Source organism: Balaenoptera ricei, chromosome 15, assembly GCF_028023285.1.
Source record: "Balaenoptera ricei isolate mBalRic1 chromosome 15, mBalRic1.hap2, whole genome shotgun sequence".
NCBI lineage: Eukaryota > Metazoa > Chordata > Mammalia > Artiodactyla > Balaenopteridae > Balaenoptera > Balaenoptera ricei.
In genome coordinates, this window is record NC_082653.1 from 58,731,132 (window position 1) to 58,754,224 (window position 23,093).

Genomic DNA, 23,093 nt, shown 5'->3' on the forward strand with positions numbered 1-23,093 from the left:
GGGTGCTGGTCATGTTCTAGATCTCAATATGAGTGGCAGTTACACAGATATACAAAAATTTAACTGGGCACTGAGATCTGTGCAATATAATGAATGTACAGTCAGCCCTCTGTATCCACGGGTTCCGCATCCCCGGATTCAACCAGCCACAAACTGAAAATTTTTCAGAAAAAAATTCCAAGAAGTTCCAAAAAGAAAAACTTGGATTTGCAGTGCAGCCGCAACTATTTACATAGCATTTACATTGTATTTACAACTATTAACATAGCATTTACATAGTATTAGGTATTAAAAGTAACCTAGAGATGATTTAAAGTATGTGGGAGAATGTGCATAAGTTATATGCAAATACTACTCCATTTATATAAGGGACTTGAACATCTGTGGATTTTGGTATCTGAGGGAACCAAAGGAACCAGTCTCCACTGATACCAGGGTTGACTGTATATTACAGTCCACAGAAGGGAAAAAAAAAAAGAAGAGTGGCATAGTAGAGGTCTAAGGTGTTCTTCCACTTTGGGGGTCAAGAGGGGGAATAACAAGAAAGTGGAAGGAAGCCGACTTTCTAAACAGAAAAGAAAAACCTCATTTTTAAAGAAATATGAACTTTTTTTTTAACAAAGAAAAATGTCTTAAAGGATGAAGGGGCATGAGCTATGTTAAATTCTTCCATATTATTGGAATTATTTAACAAGAAGATGTTTTACTTTTATAATTTAAGCCAGAGGTCAGCAATCTTTTTCTGTAAAGGGCTAATTAGTAAATATTTTCAGTGTTACGAGCCATATAGTCTCTGTCACAACTACTCAGCTCTGACCTTGCAGCTCGAAAGCAGCCATAAAAACACAAAGTGCATGAATGGATGGGATGTGTTCCAATAAAACTTTATTTACAAAGACAGGCAATGGGCCAATGTGGGCCATAATTTGCAGGATCCTGATTTAAGCAATCAAAAACGGAAATAAAATGATTAAAAAATAATATATATATGAACAAGAATAAATCCCAATTTAATCTTGTTATCATCTATGATATTTACTGGGTACCTACTGTTTGATGGGTATATACCAATTATACTATTTAACTTGGTGAGATTGGTGCCATTACAATTCCCAATTGAAAGAGGAGGAAACTGGCCTTTAAAAAGGGTAAGTACATTTCCCAAGGTCATAGAGCTGGTAAAGATCAGTTCTTATATTTGAACCCAGAGCCTTTGTTCTTAACTGCATGCCAAACTGTTACATTTATGACTTTTTTTGTGTGAAATGGTACCACCAAAGTTGTAATAAATTACCAGGATATACAAAATGTCCATTAAAATTTGTATGTAAAGATAGTTAAATGCCCCCAAAAGATGAAAAGACAACTCACTTTTTCCCCCCATTTTCAGTATTTGAAGGAATTCAAATTAAGGCAACATTGCGCCTCCTAAAATATCAAAACAAATGATAACACTCGATGCTGCTAGGCTATTGTAAAATTGGTCCATTGATTCATTATTAGAAGCACTTTTCAATGGAGACAAACCTTTGGGGCATTAATATGAGACTATAGAGTGAGGCTCCTAGAGATGTTTACAGCCATTAACCCTTCAAAACTACATCTAAGAGATTGTTACAAATAAACAATTCAAAAGAGAAAAACAATGGGCAGAAAGATGTTCATTCCAGCATTATCTACATTATGAAAAAAATGAAGTGTTTAACATTAGGAAAATAATGTAATGAATTATGGCTTAATAATGATTATGGTATTTTAGGCAAAAATTAAAATAATTGTGAGGACCAGATTATGTAACGCCATGCAAAAATGTTTAAAATATACTGGTAAATGAAAACAGTAGAACATAAAAGTGTATATAACCAATAATTATACTTATTTAAAGAAACGTGTCTGTAAGTAACAAGGTTCAGAAGGTAATATATAAATTGAAAACAATTATGTTAAGGTAGTAGGTTGGGGTAATTTTATATGTATATTATATTGCCTTTCCAAATTAAAGTGTTTAAAAAAATGTAGACTGGGACTTCCCTGGTGGCACAGTGGTTAAGAACCTGCCTGCCAGTGCAGGGGACACGGCTTCGATCCCTGGTCCAGGAAGATCGCACATGCCTCAGAGCAACTAAGCCCGTGCACCACAACTACTGAGCCCGCGTGCCACACCTACTGAAGCCCACGCACCTAGAGCCCGTGCTCTGCAACAAGAGAAGCCACTGCAATGAGAAGCCCGCGCACCACAATGAAGAGTAGCCCCTGCTCACCTCAACTAGTGAAAGCCCACATGCAGCAACAAAGATCCAGCGCAGCCAAAAATAAATAAATTTATTAAAAAAAAGGTAGACTGAGAGGGACTTGAGGTCATTGTTTATCCATCCCGTAAATCCTACATAAGGGTCTGTGACATCAGTGTTTGACTTACCAGCAAACCATTCATATGTCTTATTTCACCTTTGATGGTTCTCTCGACATTTGACTTTCCCTGGTTTGACCGATTCACTGCTTGTCAGGCAGGAAGATGGCATCGCTGACCTTGTTCTAATCCTGTTGTCAGATTGATAATAAACACTGCAACTCTGGATCTCAAGAGACCTATCGGGAAATTCACTGTGAACTTACACAGATAAAAACCCTCGGAGTTTTGAAAGAAAGGGAGAGTCAATGGCTCTCCAGGATATTTATGGATTTTATCTGTTTCTTCAGTAAGTGCCATTCCATTATTATTCCAAATATGTCTCTAGTTAAAATTAGGAGGGAGATAAACAAGTCTAATTTTTATGGTACCATCTGGTCACAGGCCAGTGAAGAAGCAGTTAAGTCCTTTATTGCTACTCTACGCTTAGGATTGACACATTTCTTCCTTTGAAAACATTTCATTTCCGAATGAGTACTTTGCCCTGGACTTAGTTTTTAGGTCATAGGAAGCTCAAAGTGACTTAGTTGCTGGGCATCAAAATGGTCATTTTAATCATCACCCCCTTTGGGTATATATATATATATATATATATATATATATATATATAATCAAAGCTGCTATTTTGTGTATAAATGAGGTTTGGGTGCATGTAAAAGTCACCCACATAGAGTGGGAGCATTAATGAAATCCATAGGAAAAAATTAGACTCAGTCAACTCATCAGTAATGGTTTCTGGTCACATGTCCCTGGTGGTTTCCAATGAGATCACATCTGCATGTGTCAGGAATCAGGACAACCATCCAACCCAAACCTGGTTCCGGATCTAATTTAATCAACAGAAACACTGGCTCATTTTCTGCCCAAATGTGGGTCTTCAGTCTTGCCTGCTTTTTTTTTTTTTAATGCTGTTATTATGGTCAATACATGACAACGAAATCTTTGGAAGCAACAAACACTTTCATGTCTATTTTGTTCCTTTCTGAATGAGAAACATTCAAGCCTATTTGACTACTTCTGTTTACAGTCTAACCCAGTATCTCCTATGTTCCTTTTTGTGGTCAGCGTGCAGGCTGACACAAGTTCTACACCATTTCTTCTTTGGGTTTTCACAATCACCAAGGTCTCTGGATATGGAAACTCAAGTAAGAGACCTGAGAGAAGGAGGATGAATAAAACACAGGGCCAACATCCAACTTCATAGACTCCAAATGGGTGGGGTCTATTGGCCACTGACATTAATATCCAGTACTTGCTAATCAGAGAATAAGAGGCTTCTAAATGCTAAATACTGTTATTCTAAAGAGTGGTTCTTAAGTCTTATCGTATTAGATCACCCAGAGAAGATGTAAAAATGCCCTGTGGGGTGAAAAATTAGGTATCTGTACTTTCAACAGGCTCCCCCAGTGAGTCTGATGAACACAGAAGTGCTAAAAGCATCTTTATAAGTAAGGTAACTGTGAAGGCAATAGAGCAAAAGCCTTTAATCATTTTTATGTCCCACCACCTGGAGCTTGGAAGCTGCTCAGTTATTCTTTGTTGATGAATGTCTGGAGGGAGAATGAATGAATGAATGAGCAAATGTGTGAATAAACTGGGGGGCTTTGTCTACGGTCCCTGGCCTTTGCTAACTTGATTACAAAGTTTGTGATTTACAGAGTAGCCCTGCTCAGCCCAAACTGTGATTTCCACCTCTGAAGTCTCAATTTGATTAAAATACGTTTAGCAAGGAACAATAACTTTCTGAAATGCTGGGGATTATGCAGCTCCGAGAATCTCTGTGGGGAGCAAGCAATACCAGCAACCAAGAAGGTCTCTGTGAACCTGGAGAGGCTGCTCTGCAAGCCTGTATCGGGGCCAAACATCTGACTCCTCTTAATTACATCCTGTCCTTGTTTCATTCCTTCTCATCTCTTGCTTCTGGGTCCTGAGTTTTCCCCAAACTGCCAGGGTTGAATGATCTCAAAAATTAGGCTGAGCCTGTCCCCATGGTGCCAGTGCCTGGGGCATGGACAAGTCTCCTTCTCCGTGGAAAGATGGAGAAAACGTAGGTCACTTTCTCTCCCACCCTCAACCCCTGTCGCCAAGTTATTTTACCCAGTATCACCTACAGGCGAACCATGCTGTTCCTTCAGTGAAGGAGGAAGGAACAGAGGCTGGATGCTGACCCACCTGTGTTTAAATCACAGCTTTGCCCCTTCCCAGGTGGTATCGCCTGCCTTATGAGATGTCTGGGAGGGTTATAGCAGATAAAGGAGAAGCAATACAGCATAATGGTTCAAACGAAGGCCCTGGAGCCTGCTCGCCCAGGTCAGACGGGCCACATACTAGCTTGACACATTACTTAACCTTCCTGTGACTCAGTTTCCTCAAGCTGTACACACGGAGTCGTCATCGTAACTCAGGTCACTGAATCACCATGAGGACTGCATGAAATTAATACATATAAAGACAGATTATCTTACGACCCATGGTTATCCCTCTGTAAGTGTTACCTGTCGTTATAAACGTCCATAAAAATAACAATGATAATGGTAGCTTCGAATGACTTCCATTTAGAGACATGGAAAACTGTCTCTTCCCCCTCCAAGTAAGCTCCCAGATTCAAAGCACCTCCTCTCCCACAGATCCCCCATTCTTATTTTATTCTTATTTTGACCATTATTTAAATGGTCCGAGGCTGCTGGTTGACATAGGGTGTTGCTGAGTCATCTGAGGACACAGGGACCTATGTCATGAAGAACTGAGGGCAGGGGAGGCCAGCGGGAGACAGATTAGACTTCTCCGAGGCAGGAGTGAGTCAGCCAGGGGTATGTGCCCAGCTCCACCAAGGAGCCGAGAAGGGGTAGCGGACGGCTGCCAGGCTTGTTCAGTGTCATCTGCAACATGGCTAATGGCTCAGATGAACAAACCAGCCTGCTCTAGGTGCCCAGGCTGAATATTGCCTGACTAGTCCCAGCACACCTCTCTCTCTGGTCTCTCCTCTCCCCATTCTGCCTTTCTTTGCCCTCTCATCTCTCCTTTTCCTCCTCTTTTTCCCTGTCTCTTCCTTTGTCCTTCCTTTTGGACATTCTTTTCTCCTTTATCCCTTTATCATTTTATTCCTGCTCTTCTTTCCTTTCTTCCCCTCATATTCACTGCCCCTCTTTCCTATCTGCCCCTTCTTTCTGCCTTTTTCCATCTAAATCTTTTCCCTTCCCTCGGAAGAACCTACAATTTCAAGTCTTCCCTGCCTTTCTTGTCTTTCTCCAGACAGTCTAAGACCAGGGTCATCATACTTTTTCTATAAAGGGCTAGATAGTAAATATTTGGGGCTTTGCAGGTCCTATAGCTTCTGTTGCAACAACTCAACTCTGCCATGGTAGCGAAAGCAGCCACAGACAATACCTGAATGAATATATGTGGCTGTGTTTCCATAAAGCTTTACTTTCAAAAACAGGCAGTGGCTGGATTGGAGACATGGTCATAGTTTGCTAAACCCTAAGGAAAACACTCCTTCTCTCATTCACCTCCTTGATCACAAACCACAAACTCACCAACGATTTATGATCTACTCTGGTTCTAAAAGCCAGGGAATAAATAATCTTGCTGATTATCTCTCCCAGAAAAATTGCGTTAAAAAGAAAAAGTAGAACAGAGATATTTGCCTACTATAGCACACAAATTAGACAACAGAAGAACTTGCCTGTCTTATAGTGAATGTGGGGGTCAGACCGGACAGTGATTTAGTGATTGCCTCTTTGGGTCTCTTCCCTAGAGACACCTGCTGTCCTTCCCAAAGAAAAAAACATCCCCTTCATCAGAGAAGATATTTAATTAATGACATAAGCCCCCCAAAAGTATATCTGTGGTGTTTTCAAATCCATTCACTCATTTATTCATTCATCCACGGAGGTTTATTTGAGCACTTACTATGTGCGAAGCTCAGGAATGAGTCCTAGGGGAAACGAAAGGGCAACAAGAATGGACGCAAAAGCGTGTGCCCTCCAGGGACTTACGGTGCGGGGCACGGCAGGGGACAGGGGACGTGGAGAGGCCAGCAGGGAGTAGGCGTCTAGTGTGTGCCAAGCACCGGACTAGTTTCTTTATGTTTGTTCTCACACTCAATCCTTAAACAACTCCAATTTAAAGATGAGGAACCTGGCACTCAGAGAAACAGATCGGCCATGCAGCTAGGAAGTCGCAGAACCTTCCATTGCACCCCTTTTTTGTGTTGGTTTGCTAAATGCCACAAGAATGCTATAAGCATGGAGCTAAAGGAGTTTATAGGTTATAAGCATATCTAGAGCTGTAGTCTTTAAGGAAATGGAGGGGTACATGGGCTGAAGGATGGGTCAGATATCAGAGTAGGAAATGGGTTCAGGAGAAGATGGAAGAAGGGACTCCATTTTTAAAGGGGGTTGCATGGAAAAACCCACGCTTACCTGAAAAAAATGCCAAATGGTGGAATTTCGGATACTGTAGGCAGCTGAGCAGGGAAAGTATTTAGGAGTGAGGTGGCCTTCAGTGATTCCCTCAACCCACACGCCACACCTTTCCGAAGCCAGCCCTAAGAAGACAGGCTGCAAAAGCCATGCAGAGATGTGCCCATCCTCAGAGTGGAAGCGTGGGTGCCTCACCACCCAGGCTGCAGGGGTGTCCAGCTCTCCCTGAGACTCGGACGTTGGCCCAAAATATTAAGCTGGGGAGCCGGACGAGGGCAGTGCTGAGGATATTAGCAACCCACCCCGTGGCTCAGAGCAACTTATCAGAATCCTGATTAGCTACACAAAGAACTTCTGCAATCACACAAACACCCTCGACTCTGGCTGGCAGCACGGGGTCTCTCACCATCAAAAGCCATCCAGTGAGCTTCAGTGGAAGAGCCGCCAACAAATAAAGGAATCAGGAACATTAACACTGACCCACCCGGAAGCAGGGAGTGGGATTCTCCACCCCCCCCAGCACTCCCCCACTCCAAGACCTGTGAGCATCTTATCCTGGCGTGGTGCTTTCCAAAGCTCTAGAGTCTATTGCAGCAAGGTTCCTTATTGACACAAGAGCAGAGGGTGGGGTCCTTTCTGATTTGTTATCAATTTGAATGAGTCTTTAAAGCGATTGCTTGCAAAGTTGCAGTACAAAAGGGACAAAGGGAACCCAATGCACCTATCCAACTGAAATGATATAGATGGAATCTTGAAAATATTTCATATATGATATTTATCATATATGCCCAAATATGATATAATTGGGGTCACTAGCTAGTTTTAAAACTGGGAGAGTCCCAGCAAAATAGGTTGAGTTGGTTATCCTAGAATACAATATGAATACAAGAGATACATGTGTCATATCTTTCAAATATTTACATATGATATCTATCATATATACCTAAACATAAGTGCAATGGAATACACCATATAAATAATTTATAGAAGTATATGATAGGGCTTCCCTGGTGGCACAGTGGTTAAGAATCCACCTTCCAATGCAAGGGACATGGCTTCGATCCCTGGTCCGGGAAGATCCCACATGCCCCAGAGCAACTAAGCCCGTGCGCCACAGCTACTGAGCCTGTGTGCCACAATTACTGAAGCCCGTGCACCTAGAGCCCGTGCTCCACAGCAAGAGAAGCCACCGCAATGAGAAGCCGGTGCACCGCAACAAAGAGTAGCCCCCACTCGCCGCAACTAGAGAAAGCCTGTGTGCAGCAACAAAGACCCAATGCAGCCAAAAATAAATAAATTTTAAAAAATCAATGGTTTCCTTCTATTTTCTCAGCATCACTTGCTTCTGAATAATATTATTATATCATCTTGTTCTCCCTAATATCTTTTTGTTGGCCTCTATACATCGAAAGTGCTTTAACCTCTATGATCTTCCTTCTGACTCTTCAAATTCCAGAATCACATAAAAAAATTACGAAATCTGTGAGATTGCTGGGGCCTAAGAGATCTCCTGTTCAACCTCCCCTTTGAAACCAGAAATGCCATTTTTTTTAGGTCCCAGACTTATTCATTCTTTATGTTCTCACTCAGCTGTCAACTTTTAGGTGCCAGGGTGATAACAGGGACCCACTAGCTGCTGGTTGCTGGATAAGTTAATGAATGGGGCTTTGTGAACTCTGGCCTATTCTAATCTTTGTCTAGATCTTACTTGTTTTATGACTTATTCTGTCTTTTCATTCTTCCATTAAAAAAAAACTGATATATCTCATATTTCTCCTTGAGCATTCTCTCACCTACCCAAGATACCAAAGAGTATATATATGTATGTATATATATAAACACATATATAGTATATATTAACTCATATATATATATATATGCATTATTACAAATATGTTTATACTTTGAGATTAGATATTTTAGTTTCATACATTGGCAACCAACTGGACTGTAAGATCCTTGAAAGAAAGAAGGAAAAGGCCATGAGATCGCCTTCTTGGAACATCAGTGCCTGAGAATGTGTGTTTTTCAGTAAACGTTGGGTATTGATGATCAATGTTGAAAAGTACCTTTGAGTGTCCCCATGGTGCACTCCACCGTTTCAGAAAGAACACGACAGTTAGACAGGAAAAGGAAGGAAAGGTCTTACTGGGATCCTGTGCATCTCTTAAGGGAGATGAGTAGCCCGTTTCCTAGGGAAATGCCTGGTAGGTTTCATATAAGAGGTTTCCACAATAACCAAACACTCCATTCAAAGGTTATATTTACACAGCTCATTAGGAAAATTTTTTATACTTTTCACACTCATTAGACTTGTACTCGTCCACCAAAGCTACTCTATAACAAGAGATAAACACTCCATTCCAGAGGATGAATAATAATTGGGGACCGCTCAGCACTGTGCTCTTTCCAGGTCTAATTTCAAAGCATAATTAATCCTGCTGAAGCTGCGTAAGTGAAATATTTATGCAGATGTGTTAATTCATGTATTTACTCCTAGAGAGACATTCAGAACTGGACATGGCTTTCCGCGAAGATTATCTTAAGACGCCCCCTGGAGCAACGTCATTTTCTCTCCAATGTCTTTGCCCCCGGGTGGTCTCTAAAGATGAAGCTGTGAAGACACATTTCCCATCCCAGAGAGTCTGACCAGGAAAGCCACGAGTCGGGACAGAAAATATCTCTAAGAATCTGGATGCTCTGCTCGTACAAAGAACACATCTTTGGCTTATCTGGATGCCTTTACTTTTTATTTTTTTTTATTTGCCACAAAGAGGACATTTTCTGTTCAGCACCGCATTTCCATGATGCTAACTTGACCGTATTATCAAAACCACGACACTAAACAGGCTGTGTTGAATACTGGATTTGTGGATGGTCAACAACGATGAGGAGGAGGAGGGGGAGGAGGGTGATGATGGTGCTGATGGCACTGGGGGCGATGATGGTCACAGCCAGCATTTATTGAACCACTTCTATTTCCAGGTGGCTGTACCTAGCTAGCTCTTTACATAGAACCTCTCATTTTGTCTTCATGACAACCTTATCAGGTAAATATTTCTGCATTCAGTTGAAGATGAGTAATTACCCCTTTCACAGAAGCATTTGTAAATGGGACAATAGATATTGTTCACACATACACTAAATTACTTCTTCCTAAAGTATCTATATGTCTCAAGCATCTGATTAGCCAACTTTGATAGACATCCTAGAGAACTGAATGAAACAAGAGTCTTACAGGATTGACCCCCATCCAGAGTAAGGCCCCTTAAGTAGAGACTGCCACTTACTCACTAGGGGACTCACAAGCCCGCTGAGCTGAAGTTTCCTCCTTGGTAAAATGAGTATAAGCAATATTTAACTTCATAAAGTTGTTAACGAATGTTAAATTAAAGAACACATGTAATGCATCCGGTATGGTGACTGGCATATTCTATTCCCCAAATATGTTGCTATTTCATAATAGATGCTGCAAGAGTGACAGCAGTGGTAGGTAGGAGTAGAGTTAGAACTGACTTATTTGACAGCTACCCATCATATTTAAAAGTTTCCTGTCAAATGAAATGCATCCTGACACCAACCATTCATCCATGCATGTACTTATCCATTCAATCCTTCATTGACCAGTTACCTGTCATGTTCAAGATTCTGTAGTGTTTACTGCTGGAAACAAGACTCTCGTTTGCCGAGAACTGCACCCCACGTGGAGATGCTTAGTCAAGCACTGTGGTGGAGGGGTGCTTCACTCCTCTCTGTGTCCACATGCCTTGTCGTCTAACTCCCAAACTCCTCCCACACAAGGCAGAGTATACCTCCAGAGTATACTTTGGGCTTGGCCATAGGACTTACTTTGGACAGAAGGGTGTTAGCCGACGTGGATCTGACAAAGCAGAGACTTGAAATGTGCACGTGCAGGTAGGTGTTTTTTCCTTTGCCTCCATCAGAGCCAAGGGAAGAGCTTTTCCCAGGTAGGTGCTGCCCCTTCAGCCTGAGACCCAGAATAAACATAGGTGGAACAGAGACCACAGAGATGACCCATGGTCTTGCAGCATCAGGAGAGCCACCGCGGCCTGAGGCAGAGCTCTTCCACTCAACCTGTGCTCCCACGAGCAAAACAAATGCTACTGTCGTGTGCCGCCAAGATTTCACAGCTACAGCTGAGCAACACAGCCACAAATCACTAGGACACAGCACAGAACATGGCTCTTGATCTGAGGAAGGTACAAATGCCCTATAGGGAATTCAAAGAATCAGATGCTTTCATTTGGGAGTGAAATATAAAACACACTTAGATTTCCTGATGGCACTGTGAGAATCCAGGGTTTAATTCTGGGAGTAGAGACTGTAAGGCATTATGCACTTTGTTCAAATTCACACCAACCACAGGCACTAACCTCTGCCCCTTTCAATACCGTATTTGGCCATGGTGGTTGCCAGACTGTCCTCTACCAGCTCTAGACAGGCGTAGCCTGTCCTGGCACCATCTCCGAATATAGCTTCCACCGTTCTTGAAGGCAGCTTCTGCCCTATGCCCTGAGCTTTTGTTGCCTACTCACACTTACTCAAGTTTTAAGGGTTCACCTGCCATCTCTGCTGCCTTTGCTTTTCCTGTCTCAGTTTTGGCAAGTCCAAGGGTAACTAGCATGCCATGTGAGCCATGAGAGGATTCTAAAAACCATGCTAGGGAACAATGGGCTGCGGTGAGATCACCAGCTATGAGTAGAGAAGTACCATCATCCCATTAGACTGTAAGCCCCGTGAGGGTGGAAACAGTCTTTTTTTGCATGATAGGCAGCCAAGAGGTGGACTCTAGTGGAAACCCATGGGATTTCTGCTCACTGCTCCCTTTATAGAGATTGCCTCACCTTCATTCCTCCATAGGATAACAGTTGGAGCTGTTGTGTTAGTACAATGTAACCCCACCCCTTATTCACTCCTGATGGGTCCAAGAAAGAGTGCTTGACCCAAAATGCATCAGGAATCCTTCCTCTGGAATTTGAAATTTAGAATTTGGCAAATAGAGATTGGGACTTATTGTAGCCTTGTTACATAATGTCACTGCTCTAGAGCAGAGTTTTTTTAACCCTGATACTATTAATGTTTGGGGTCAGATAATTCTGTGTTTTGAGATGTCGGGGGCTGTCCTGGGCATTGTAGCATGTTTGCCAGCATCCCTCACCCCTGGCCTCTACCCACGGATGCCGGTATCAAATAGCCTCCCTGTCATGACAATCAAAAATATCTCCAGACACAGCCAAATATCCCCTGGGGGGCAAAATCCCTGCCCCGCACTGAGAACCACTGCTCTGCAGAGAGGACCTATGAATTCCTGCTGTTGAGGCCCCAGGACTGCCCTGGTTCCTGTTTTTTTCCTCTGAACCTATTTGCTCAACTCTTTCTTAAATTCACTGAGATAGACACTTCTGCATCCTTAAAATAAACTCCTTTTAATTTACTGAGTTGTCTGTAATTGGTTTCCATTACGAGCAAACTAAAGAATCGCGGTATCATGTAATCAGCACTCAATAAATACTTTTAGTGAGCAAACTCATCACCCAAAGATCTACGGGAAAGCCAGTTAGAAAACAGAGAGTGTGAGGGTCTCCAGTCCCTCAGAAGTAGGGGGTCAACCAAGGTCTTACCATCACCCACAAACTGGAGCAGGGCCAGGTCAATCTGCCTCTTCCAAGGGGAGCCTTTCTGGAGGGCAATTCCATAACCAGTGGTGGCAAAGATGTACCCACTCCCGATGGTCACCAGCTTGCAGCCTTCATCCCTCCCAGCCTTGTAATTCAAGACCGCAGCATCATAGATGAAAGCGTCCAGTTTCCTGCAATGACAAGAAACCAGGGAGTCATGGGGAAGGCGAGGTACCGTCTCAGGGCCCAGCTCCTAAGGCCTGATCCAGCATCACACACTTTCTTCCAGACGGGAGACGATGATTCATGACTGCTCCATCCCATCATCATAAAAGGATCTATTTTTAATGAGGAGATAAAAGCCAGAACCTTTTCTCTCGAAGTTACAAGAGGCAGTTAAATAAAGACATGAAGAATCCTTATGCCCAAGTGAGTAAACAGTTGAATTTGCTGGTTGGCAAGTTTTTGCCCTTAGCACTCCCAACAGTGAAGAACAGTGGTCTATTTAGAAAGGTTTGCATTAGAACAAAATAAACCATTAAGGGACAAGGGAATCTGATGGTTTCGCGCAGGAAGGGGATAGAGACTAAATAGGAATGTCTCTTCCTGCCCAAAGAAACATGTTTATGAAACATGTTTCATTTATATTATAAAAAATATTACATAATAATTTTTAGAAACCCAAATAATGCAGAAAATATTAAGAATACAATTAAAATTAAAATTGCCTATAATTCCATAACTCAGAGGCAACCTCTGTTAACAAATTTGTGAACAACTTTCCAAATTTTATATGCATGTGTATACATACACACACACACACACACACACACACACACACACCCCTTTTAAAACAGGGGTTGGTGGGCTTCCCTGGTGGCGCAGTGGTTGAGAATCTGCCTGCCAATGCAGGGGACACGGGTTCGAGCCCTGGTCTGGGAAGATCCCACATGCCGCGGAGCAACTGGGCCCGTGAGCCACAACTACTGAGCCTGCGCGTCTGGAGCCTGTGCTCCGCAACAAGAGAGGCCGCGATAGTGAGAGGCCCGCACGCCGCGATGAAGAGTGGCCCCCACTTGCCGCAACTGGAGAAAGCCCTCGCACAGAAACGAAGACCCAACACAGCCAAAAATAAAAATAATAAATAAATAATAAATAAAAAATTAAAAAAAACAAAAAACCAAAAAAAAACAGGGGTTGGTAACTTTTTCTATAAAGGCAAGATAAATAGTTTAGGCTTGGTCTCTGGTGCAACTACTCAGCTTTCTATTGTAGTATGAAGCTGAACTGTGTTTCCTCAAAATTCATATGTTGAAGTCCTAACCCCCCAGTACCTCCAAATATGACCTTATTTGGAGATGGGGTCATTGCAGATGTAATTAGTTAAGATGAGGTCATGGAGCAGGGTCGGCTCCTAATCCAATATGACCGGTGTCCTTATAAAAAGGGGAAATTTGGACACAGACATACACACAGGGAGAACGCCAGGTGAAGGTTGGAGTTATGCTGCCAAAAGACTCGGAACTACCGGAAGCCAGGAGAGAGGCCCGGACAGATCCTTCCCAAGTGCCTTCAGAGGCAGCACAGCCCTGCTGACACCTTGATCTCGGCGTTCCAGCCTCCGGAAGTATGAGACAAAAAATTCCTATTGTTTAAGCTTCTCAGTTTGTGATGCTTTGTTATGACAGCCCTAGGAAATTAACACACAGCATGAAAGCAGCCATAGATAACACATAAATGAATGAATTCAACTCTGTTCCAATAAAAGGTTATTTACAAAAAACAGGTTGGCCCATGGGACATAGTTTGCCAACCCTGTTTCAACTCTCCAAATATAATTACACCACGCAAACCATTTCACCAATGGCTTTCTTTTCTCGTTTAACCCCACACATAGTGAGTGTATTTCTATGTCAGTAAACAGAGCACTCTTTTTAATTTTTTGGTACATTTATTTTTATTGAGGTATACCTTATATGAAATAAAGCACTAGATAAATCTTTACATGTGTGTACATCCTTGAAATCACCACGCAGATTGAGGTAGAGAACAAGACCACCACCTCAGAGGTCCTGCTTGCCCCTCCATTCAGCACCCTCCAAAGGCAAGCATCCAGTAATCCCCTCAAAGGCACGGCTGTGCCTAACTCACGACCTGCATCCTTACTGGTGGGCATGTATGTTGTTTCCAATTTTTAAAGTTATTTAACAAGGCTGAAATGATCAACCTTGAATACAGGGGATGGATATCTCAACTCTAACGTAGGTAGGAAACTAAATGGGAGAGTACTCAACTTCCTGACACTTTTTCAACTTTACTGCCCTTCACTCCCTAACAAGAAGACATAAAACAGTGAAGCAAAAATAAAATAAAATAAAATAAAATAAAATAAAAGTGGCAGGAAGAGGATGTAAAATGCTGCATCCTTCCAAAGACAGCTGCTGAAGGACTCCCTATGAGAACAAAAACTATTTGGAAGGTTTACAGCTGTGTTCTTCATTTTAATTTTTTGTTTCTGTAATGGTTAGAGATGGGGCAAGACTCCAAGGCTTGTCTCACCAACAGAAAGACTCTGAAGCTTTCGTCTCAGGGCTGTAGGGTTGGAGACTTGGTTTTATACTCTGAGAGTATTAAAAGGGGATCAGATCATCCAAGTGGAAGAGGGGGAAAAACTGGGCATTGTCAACAGAAATGGCAAACAGAGCTGTCGAACCAAGAGGAAACACGCTTTCTGGACAGCCAGCAATGCTGAGGTCCGTGGAAATACAGGTTGGGGAGTTTTTAAAGGCTGGTTTGTGTATGATGGCCGTACGGCGTGTGACAGAAGCAGTGGAGGAGCAGGTGGAAGGGATCTGAGTTCTAGTCTACATTTACATCTACGATGGCGCCACCTCGGAAAGTCACTTCCTTCTTTTGCACTGCTGGTTTCTCATCTGTGACATGAGGTTGTCACTGCGGTCCTTCTGAACTGTGGCATTCTACGGTTCTGCAAGCCAAGAGTCACCTTCTGTCAGTCTCAAGAGGGAAAGTGAGACTCTGGATAACACGTGTACCCTGAGGACTTCAGGACAAATGGACAGCATGTGTACTCTTAATGAAGTTGGGGTGCTTGCCACCTCAATACTTCATGTTGCCATGGAGATGGTGAGAACCTGGGTTTTATTAACACTTTCTAAGACTCCTGCAACTCTCTTCTCTCAATTCCTCAAAAAACAAACACAAATACACACACAGGTGCATACAGGTACATTCAAATGTTAAGGCCATCTGTTGGTATTCATGGGGTGGAAGTCCTCCCCATCCTGTTAACCCACCACACACTGATGCATTTCTGCAATGGAAATCTAAAACTGTACCTGGCACTCATACGAGAGTTGCCCAACAGCAGTTTAAATTCATATTTTATGGACAGGCACAGATTTCTGCAAATCATTACCATATTTCATGACAAATCTTCAGCTGAGCAAAAAACAGCCGGATGAGCCCAAAGAAAAAGGGAAGTTTTCTCGGAAAACAAAGTTTGCAAATGCAAGATGCCATCAAGTCAGAGGGAGGACAGCTGCAAAAGACACAGTTAATTCTGAGCAAAGCAATCACACGCTGGCATGTCTGGGTGGGCTGGCGGCCATGCTCTTAGAGCGGTCTGGCCAGGGAGACTCTCTGTGGTCTCAGGGCCACGTCAGAACCCAAGTGAGGACAACACATGAAGGAAACCACAGGGCCATGCGGACTTTGATTTCTGTCCCCCATTGATGATTCTAGAGAGCTGGGGTCTAACTGCAATGGCCACAGATACCTCCATGTTTAAAAACATCCTGGGGCTTACACAGCTCCGTCTGATAGACAAGGCCATTGTTTGCACAATGCTTGACAAAAGTGCACAGCATTTTACATACATTGTCCCACCGGGGCCTCACAAATGCCCAGTAGGGAAATTTATTATTATTATTATTTTTCTCCTGTGTTGTCTATGAGCAGGTGGGGTTCTGAGAGGCTGAGGCAGCCTGAAGCTCATCGGCAGTATTTCCAAACTCTGTACACAAACCCTCTTTGGCAGGATTGTCTAGGAGAACTTTCTACAATGATGGAAATACTCCATATCTGTGCTATGGATACTGAGCACTTAACATGTGATTAGTGCAACTGAGAACCTGAGTTTTTAATTTTATTTCATTTCATTAATTTAGATTCTGGTGTAAATGGCCACACGTGGCCGGCAGCTACTGAAGTGGCCGGCACGGTGGCTCCTGGTGGGCGGGGGAGGTGGAGGGAGCGAGGGCCCTGGGCTCTCCTTGCTCTGACTCAAAGACCTGTGCCTTTGATCTCTTTCCCACTGAAGGAAAAATGTTCCCATTGCTGAAAAGAAAAGATGTAAAACTCACTGACATCCTCAAGAGTGGGCTTTGTGTTCAAAGACTTTGAACAAGGCACCTGTATTTCTGAGCTTCATTCTTCTCGCTGCAAAGTGGAGCAGACGTTACCTGCCCTTCGAGGGCTGTTGGGAATAAAGTGATATTATATAAGGAGATGTGTGCGCAGTGCCCGGCACATAACAGATGCTCAAGACACACAGATGCATTCCATTGAATTCAGATTTTACAGCAAAGGAGCTTACAACTTTTATGCATTCTGTGGGACAAATCCAGTCCTGAATACTTTATATGCATTATCTCATTTCACTGACTCCTTTTAACTGAGCAAAGATGGATGCACTACTGCCATCCCCACGGAATGAGGAAACGGAGGCACTGAGAGGTAAAGTAAGGGACACAGCTGCCCAGCTTAGGTAAGTGTCAGAGCAGCATTTGGACTTAACACAGTCTGATGACAAAGGCCACAGACCTAACTACTGTGACCATGTTACCCATAAGACTTGTGGAATAAATGGAAACAGCTCTGTCTACTGCTTTGAGATTCAGACTGGGGGTTACAGCTCTACGTGAAGCCCAGCGTTATGAAAAAAAGTGGAAGGATCAGAGCAGAGCCGTCAGTTTTAAAAGATCTGGTGGGTCGTTCAGTTTCATCTGTCTCTTTCCCAGGAGATGCATAGCCGTGTAAGGTCTGGAGTCACCTCCACAGAAAACATCTCTTGCCCTCAACACATCCTACCCTACACGTCTGGGAGACATTTAGGCATAGATGGCCACAGCTTCTTGTTGAGGGTAGGGGGTCAGAAAGAGAAAAAGGCCACCTGAAGCCCAATTTAGACCAAAAGCGTTCGGGGGATTGGAGCTGCGAAGGTGGGAGACCGAGTGACATCTTAGGCTGCAGCATAATTGGCAGCACTGGATTTGGAACAACACAGAGATCAGAGGCTGGCGCTGGAGGGAAGAGCCCCTCAGAACCCAGAGCCGTCAGCGGGAAGCTTGAGGGCTCACCCGGAGGGAACACAGCGATGCTTCTCTGCTTGGTGTTTTCTCCTCCTGCTTTTCAAGGGGAGACCATTTGTGTCTCTGCCTTCCCAGGTCCTACCAGGCCACATGGCTGCCACTGGCTCCGTGCTTCTTCCACTGGGTGGGTGAGGCTCAAAGGTCCGGTCTGAGAACCGTGATGGGGACAGAGGCCCCACCCAGCCCACCTCTCTGCCTCTGCTCCCTACAGAAGGGCGAGCACTTCTCCACACATTTGTGACAAATGAAACGACATCTCGGCTCCCCAGTGCAAGGGCTGGAACAGAACCGGAGTCTGAAAATTCATGCCGTGCTGGGCTGGCTGTGTGATGTGCCCACCCCACCCCAGGCATCACGGAGGCTGTGTGGGTGCTGCCACCCTCTCCCTGTCACCCACAGCCCTCAAGGAAAGCAAATGATAAAAAATGACAGTAATTCAGAATGACAGGGGGAAATAAGACCTCCTCTCTGCAAATTTGCAAAGGAGCAAAGTAAGGAGGACTGTCACGTGCGCTTCATGCCACTTTAACCGAGCGGCTTCCTGCCAGATTCTCTGACGGCTCTGAAGAGCTGCCGCAGCTTCCTGGAGCGTGTAGATCTGACCCTGTTACCTCCGTCGGTCTCTCCTGTACCTACACGATGGCCTGAACGTTCACTCCTGGCCCCAAGGCTGTCTACCGGCAAAGTTGACTGTCCCTACAGAAGGGGACACCATGGCCCCCAGTCAAGGCATGGCCCCTTTGGGGAAAGGGACTTGTATTGTCAAGTGGCTTGACGTTTCCTAATCAGAAGTTTCCGGTTTTAGCTCATCATCTCCTTATGCATGTTCTCAGATGCTCTCTGGGGGTCTCAGCACATTTAAAGGCTAATTATACAGTTAAAGTTAATTATTCATTCATTAACATTCAAGAACTCTTTAACTAGACACTGACTTGTTCTGATGAATTAATGAAATCAGTGTGTGTGTGTGTGTGTGTGTGTGTGTGTGTGTGTTATGTGTGTATGTTTTGGAGGTCTAGTCTAAAGCATTACTGAGAATTAAGAATCTCTTTGGGGACTTCCCTGGTGGCGCAGTGGTTAAGAATCCACCTGCCAATGCAGGGGACACGGGTTCGAGCCTTGGTCTGGGAAGACCCTACATGCCGCAGAGAAACTAATCCCGCGTGCCACAACTACTGAGCCTGCGCTCTAGAGCCCGTGAGCCACAACTACTGAAGCCTGAGTGCCACAACTACTGAAGCCCACGTGCCTAGAGCCCATGCTCCCAACAAGAGAAGCCACCGCAATGAGAAGTCCGTGCACCACAACGAAGAGTAGCCCCCGCTCACTGCAACTAGAGAAAGCCCACGCGCAGCACAGCCAAAAACAAATAAATAAATTAATTAATTAATTAAAAAAAAAAAGAATCTCTTTGATGAGAACTGAATGTATTTTTTTAGGGCACATCAAAGCCTTGCTAGGAAGAGGAGCACGTCAGCCAGTAATTCAGGCCAGTCAGCGTGTTTGGGCGACTGTGGAACAGTGGATGGGGTTCAGGTCCACCTCTGCCAGCTCTATGAACGAGACCCAGTCATGGGACCTCTTCGAGCTTCGGTCTTCTCATCTGTACGATGGGGGAATAATAGCTCGTTCACAGGGCTGGATACAGGATGGATGGAAATGGGAGTGAAGGTGTTTTGGAAACTGCACACCCTGGTGCAAGTTCAGGACGTTGCTGGGGCAGTGATGACGTCATTGCGCGGAGAAGCGACGGTGTAGATCATCATCAAGCGCCCAGACACAGGGCTACGGGTGGGTGAACGGCATTCATGGGCCAAGAAGTGGTAGCCCTGAGGATACCTTTGAATGTGCCTGCTTGGGCAGGAGACACTCAATACATACAGAGATTGTACCTGACATCAGCACGGGATGGTCTAAAACAGGCTTCAGGAAAATGGCCTAGAATCACATTATGACTCTGAGTTCGTGAATACAAACTTTAAAGTCAGAATTACACCAACACTGATGCATTTTCACTAAGGAAGCATTTTTCAGAGCAAAATCTGTTACATTAATTTAATTCCTAGATCAATGTCTCACATAGCATAGTTGAATTGTTTCCAATTTTTCTGGAAACTACTTTCACTGGGATCAATTCTTTTGTGTTGAAATTTTATAAGGATTTGATTCATTGATCAGCATTTGGACTGTAATAAATTTTACTAATTTATAACTTCTGCCATTTTGAGTTTTCTTTTGTGGGTATGGTTGCCACCAAGTCCAATTCTTCTGGGTCAAAATTGTTCAGAGAGGCAAAATTGGCCAAGAAGATTCAAGTTGTCTATGGCTTTGTAGTCAATAACAAATTTCACTCTGTGTGATTTTTGCTGTTGTCAGTTTAATTTGTGTTGTTTAATTCTTCCAGTAATATTCACTGTGAATTGGGTAAAAAAGATGGATGGTGAATATTCATTTTTTAACTGAGAAAATTCTGTGCAGTATCGTAAGACCGAGACAGAGAGAGGCAGAGAAGGAGGGAGGAAACGAGGGAGGGAAAAATACAGATGGAAGCAGGCCCCAAGGAAAATGGGAAGACAGTGAGAGAGAAAGAGAGAAAGGAAAGAACAGGAAAGAGAGAGTGAGGGAAAGAGACAGAGAAGGAGAAAGAGGTTAAGACAGAGAGGGAGAGAATGAAGACAGGGAGATGGACTTACAGGGAGAGACTAGGAGACAAGAGAGAGGGAGAGGGAGGCAGAGAGATGGAGAAAGAGAGAGAGGGAAGAAGGAATGAAAGAAGGAGGGAGGGAAGGAAGGAGGGAAGGAGGGAAGGAAGGAGGGAAGGAAGGAGGGAGGGAGGGAAGGAAGGACGGAGGGAAGGAAGGAGGGAGGGAAGGAAGGAGGGAGGGAGGGAAGGAAGGAGGGAGGGAGGGAAGGAAGGAGGGAAGGAAGGAGGGAGGGAGGGAGGGAAGGAAGGAGGGAGGGAGGGAGGGAAGGAAGGAGGGAAGGAAGGAGGGAGGGAGGGAAGGAAGGAGGGAGGGAGGGAAGGAAGGAGGGAGGGAGGGAAGGAGGGAGGGAGGGAGGGAAGGAGGGAGAGAAGGAAGGAAGGAAGGAAAGGAAACAAGGGCAAACACAATACAAACATACAGTTTGCCTACTGACTAACAACCACACAACAGGAAAAGGTTAAAATGATACAGAAAATTCCCTCTTCGTTACTGTTGAATTTAACATGGAATTTAACAAACTAACCTTGTCCAAGTTGTTGATAGACCATGTAATGCAATCTTTTAATTTTTCAGAAGAGAAAACCGAAGCCTGGAGGTCTCAGCCCCAGGTGTTCCTCAGAGTCAGTGCTTCCAGACCTGTCTACCACCTGCCAAAGCAATGCATCCTCGAGGCACTGCTGCAGGGCTTCCCAAATCTGAGCGCATGTCCTTAGGTGGGATGTGGGGTCAGAGAGCACTCCTGTGGGGTTTTGGGTAAGTCTGTGCACATATCTAAGCCTTGATTTCCCCATCTGACCAGAACGAAACAATCTCTCCCATGTGGTTGTACTCTGGTTGAAGGAAGGTACGGCTATAAATTTGCTTGATGAATTATAAAGCACTATGCAAATGCTATTATTCTTTCTTCATGTTACCACTCATGTTCTGCCATAGGAAAAGTATTGATTCCTGCTGACATGTAAATCTTTTATAGAGTTTCTTAGTAGATACTCTTCAAGGGTTGGGATTAGAGTAAACATTCTACTGCAGTTATTCCATGGTGCACAGCATATTATCAAAAATGCTCATGTTATAGAGAATGTTTTCTTTGTTCAGACTTTTCCTGAATGTTTACTATGTGCCAGCCACTGCTCTTTGCCTGCATATCTCATTTAATCCTTACAACAGTTCTAAGTGCAAGTTCCTAAGTTATGTTTCCTAAGTGAAGGAATCATACTTACCATCATTTTATAAACAAAAAAAACGAGATCTAAGAAGTTAGTTAACTTGTCTAAGGTCCCACAGCTGAACGTTAGCAGAGAGGGAATTCGGATCCAGGATGCTGGCTTTTAAGCATCACAGCACACTACTGGCAGTGACAATGATCCTGCTAAACTTGCCACACACTAGGACTGAAAGACAGGGCCTCTCAAAGGCCAGAAAATATACGAAAGTCAGAGAGAGACTGGGAAAACAATCAATATTTAATGAAACCCTATTATGTGTCTAATACAGTGCCGGCTACTTTCCCTAAGTCAATTCATTTAATTCTCAAAGGAATCTGGGAGACAGGATTTGAAAGATGTGGGAAACAGTCTCAGAGAGGTTATTCAATTTGCCAAAGGTCACACAGTTGGTAATTATCAGAGTCAGAATATGAAGCTAGGTATTTCTCAATCCAAAGTTGATGCTCTGCACCATGGGGTCACTCAGAAAATAAGTCAATTAATTAATCATCAGTTGAATAAGACTAACCTCTTCTAGAAGGTTTCTGACCCAGAAATTCTACTTTTTGAGATCATTCCTAGAGAATTACTTGCAGAAGTGCATAGAGGACTCATCATGGAGTTTTAACGTGCCCATATTACCAAGAGCTCCCCGGAGGGAAACAGTCTAATAAACTGTGATGTATGCAAACCATGGAATTCTTTCCAGCCATCAAAGAGAATGAAGTAATGAAGGCAAAAGACACCTACAGATATGGAAGGCGCTTCAAAATACATTATTAATTGAAAACCAAACTGTGCCTTACTGCACAGAGTTTGATAGCATGAATTCATAAAAGTGCTAACAAAAGATCAAGATGAAGAAAAAATTAATTACATGGGACTGAGTGAACTGATGAGGATGATTATAATTTTTGTGACTTTCTGTTTGAATAAAAAAAAATCCCACAAGGACTCAGAGGCAAAAAATATACAAATTAATTTTCACTGCAAAGTAAAGGAGCTGTTACAGTGGAGGATTACTGGACTGAATGTCAATATTATGACATAGTATGAGTGTGTTTCGTGTTTGGTAATTGCAGTCATTGTTGCTTTTGTTGTGGTCATCCATGTACAATGCTTGGTGTCAGTCTATTTATCTCTTGTAAAAATAAAATACAGTGTGTGTGAAAAAAAAAAAAAAAAAAAAGGAATCCGCCTGCCAATGCAGGGGACACAGTTTCAAGCCCTGGTCCGGGAAGATCCCACGTGCCGCGGAGCAACTAAGCCCGTGTGCCACAACTACTGAAGTCTGCGCACCTAGAGCCCGTGCTCTGCAAC

General features: G+C 43.5%; 1 protein-coding gene across 2 annotated transcripts in view; it reads right to left on the bottom strand.

Moving 5' to 3' along the window:
• Positions 1-23,093, bottom strand: part of GRIN2A (glutamate ionotropic receptor NMDA type subunit 2A) — a 365,808-nt gene that overhangs the window by 26,288 nt on the left and 316,427 nt on the right. For both annotated transcript variants that reach the window (XM_059896355.1, XM_059896356.1), the window contains exon 10: positions 12,477-12,664. In XM_059896355.1, the coding sequence (XP_059752338.1) occupies positions 12,477-12,664 (188 nt within the window). The remainder of the gene's footprint in view (positions 1-12,476; positions 12,665-23,093) is intronic.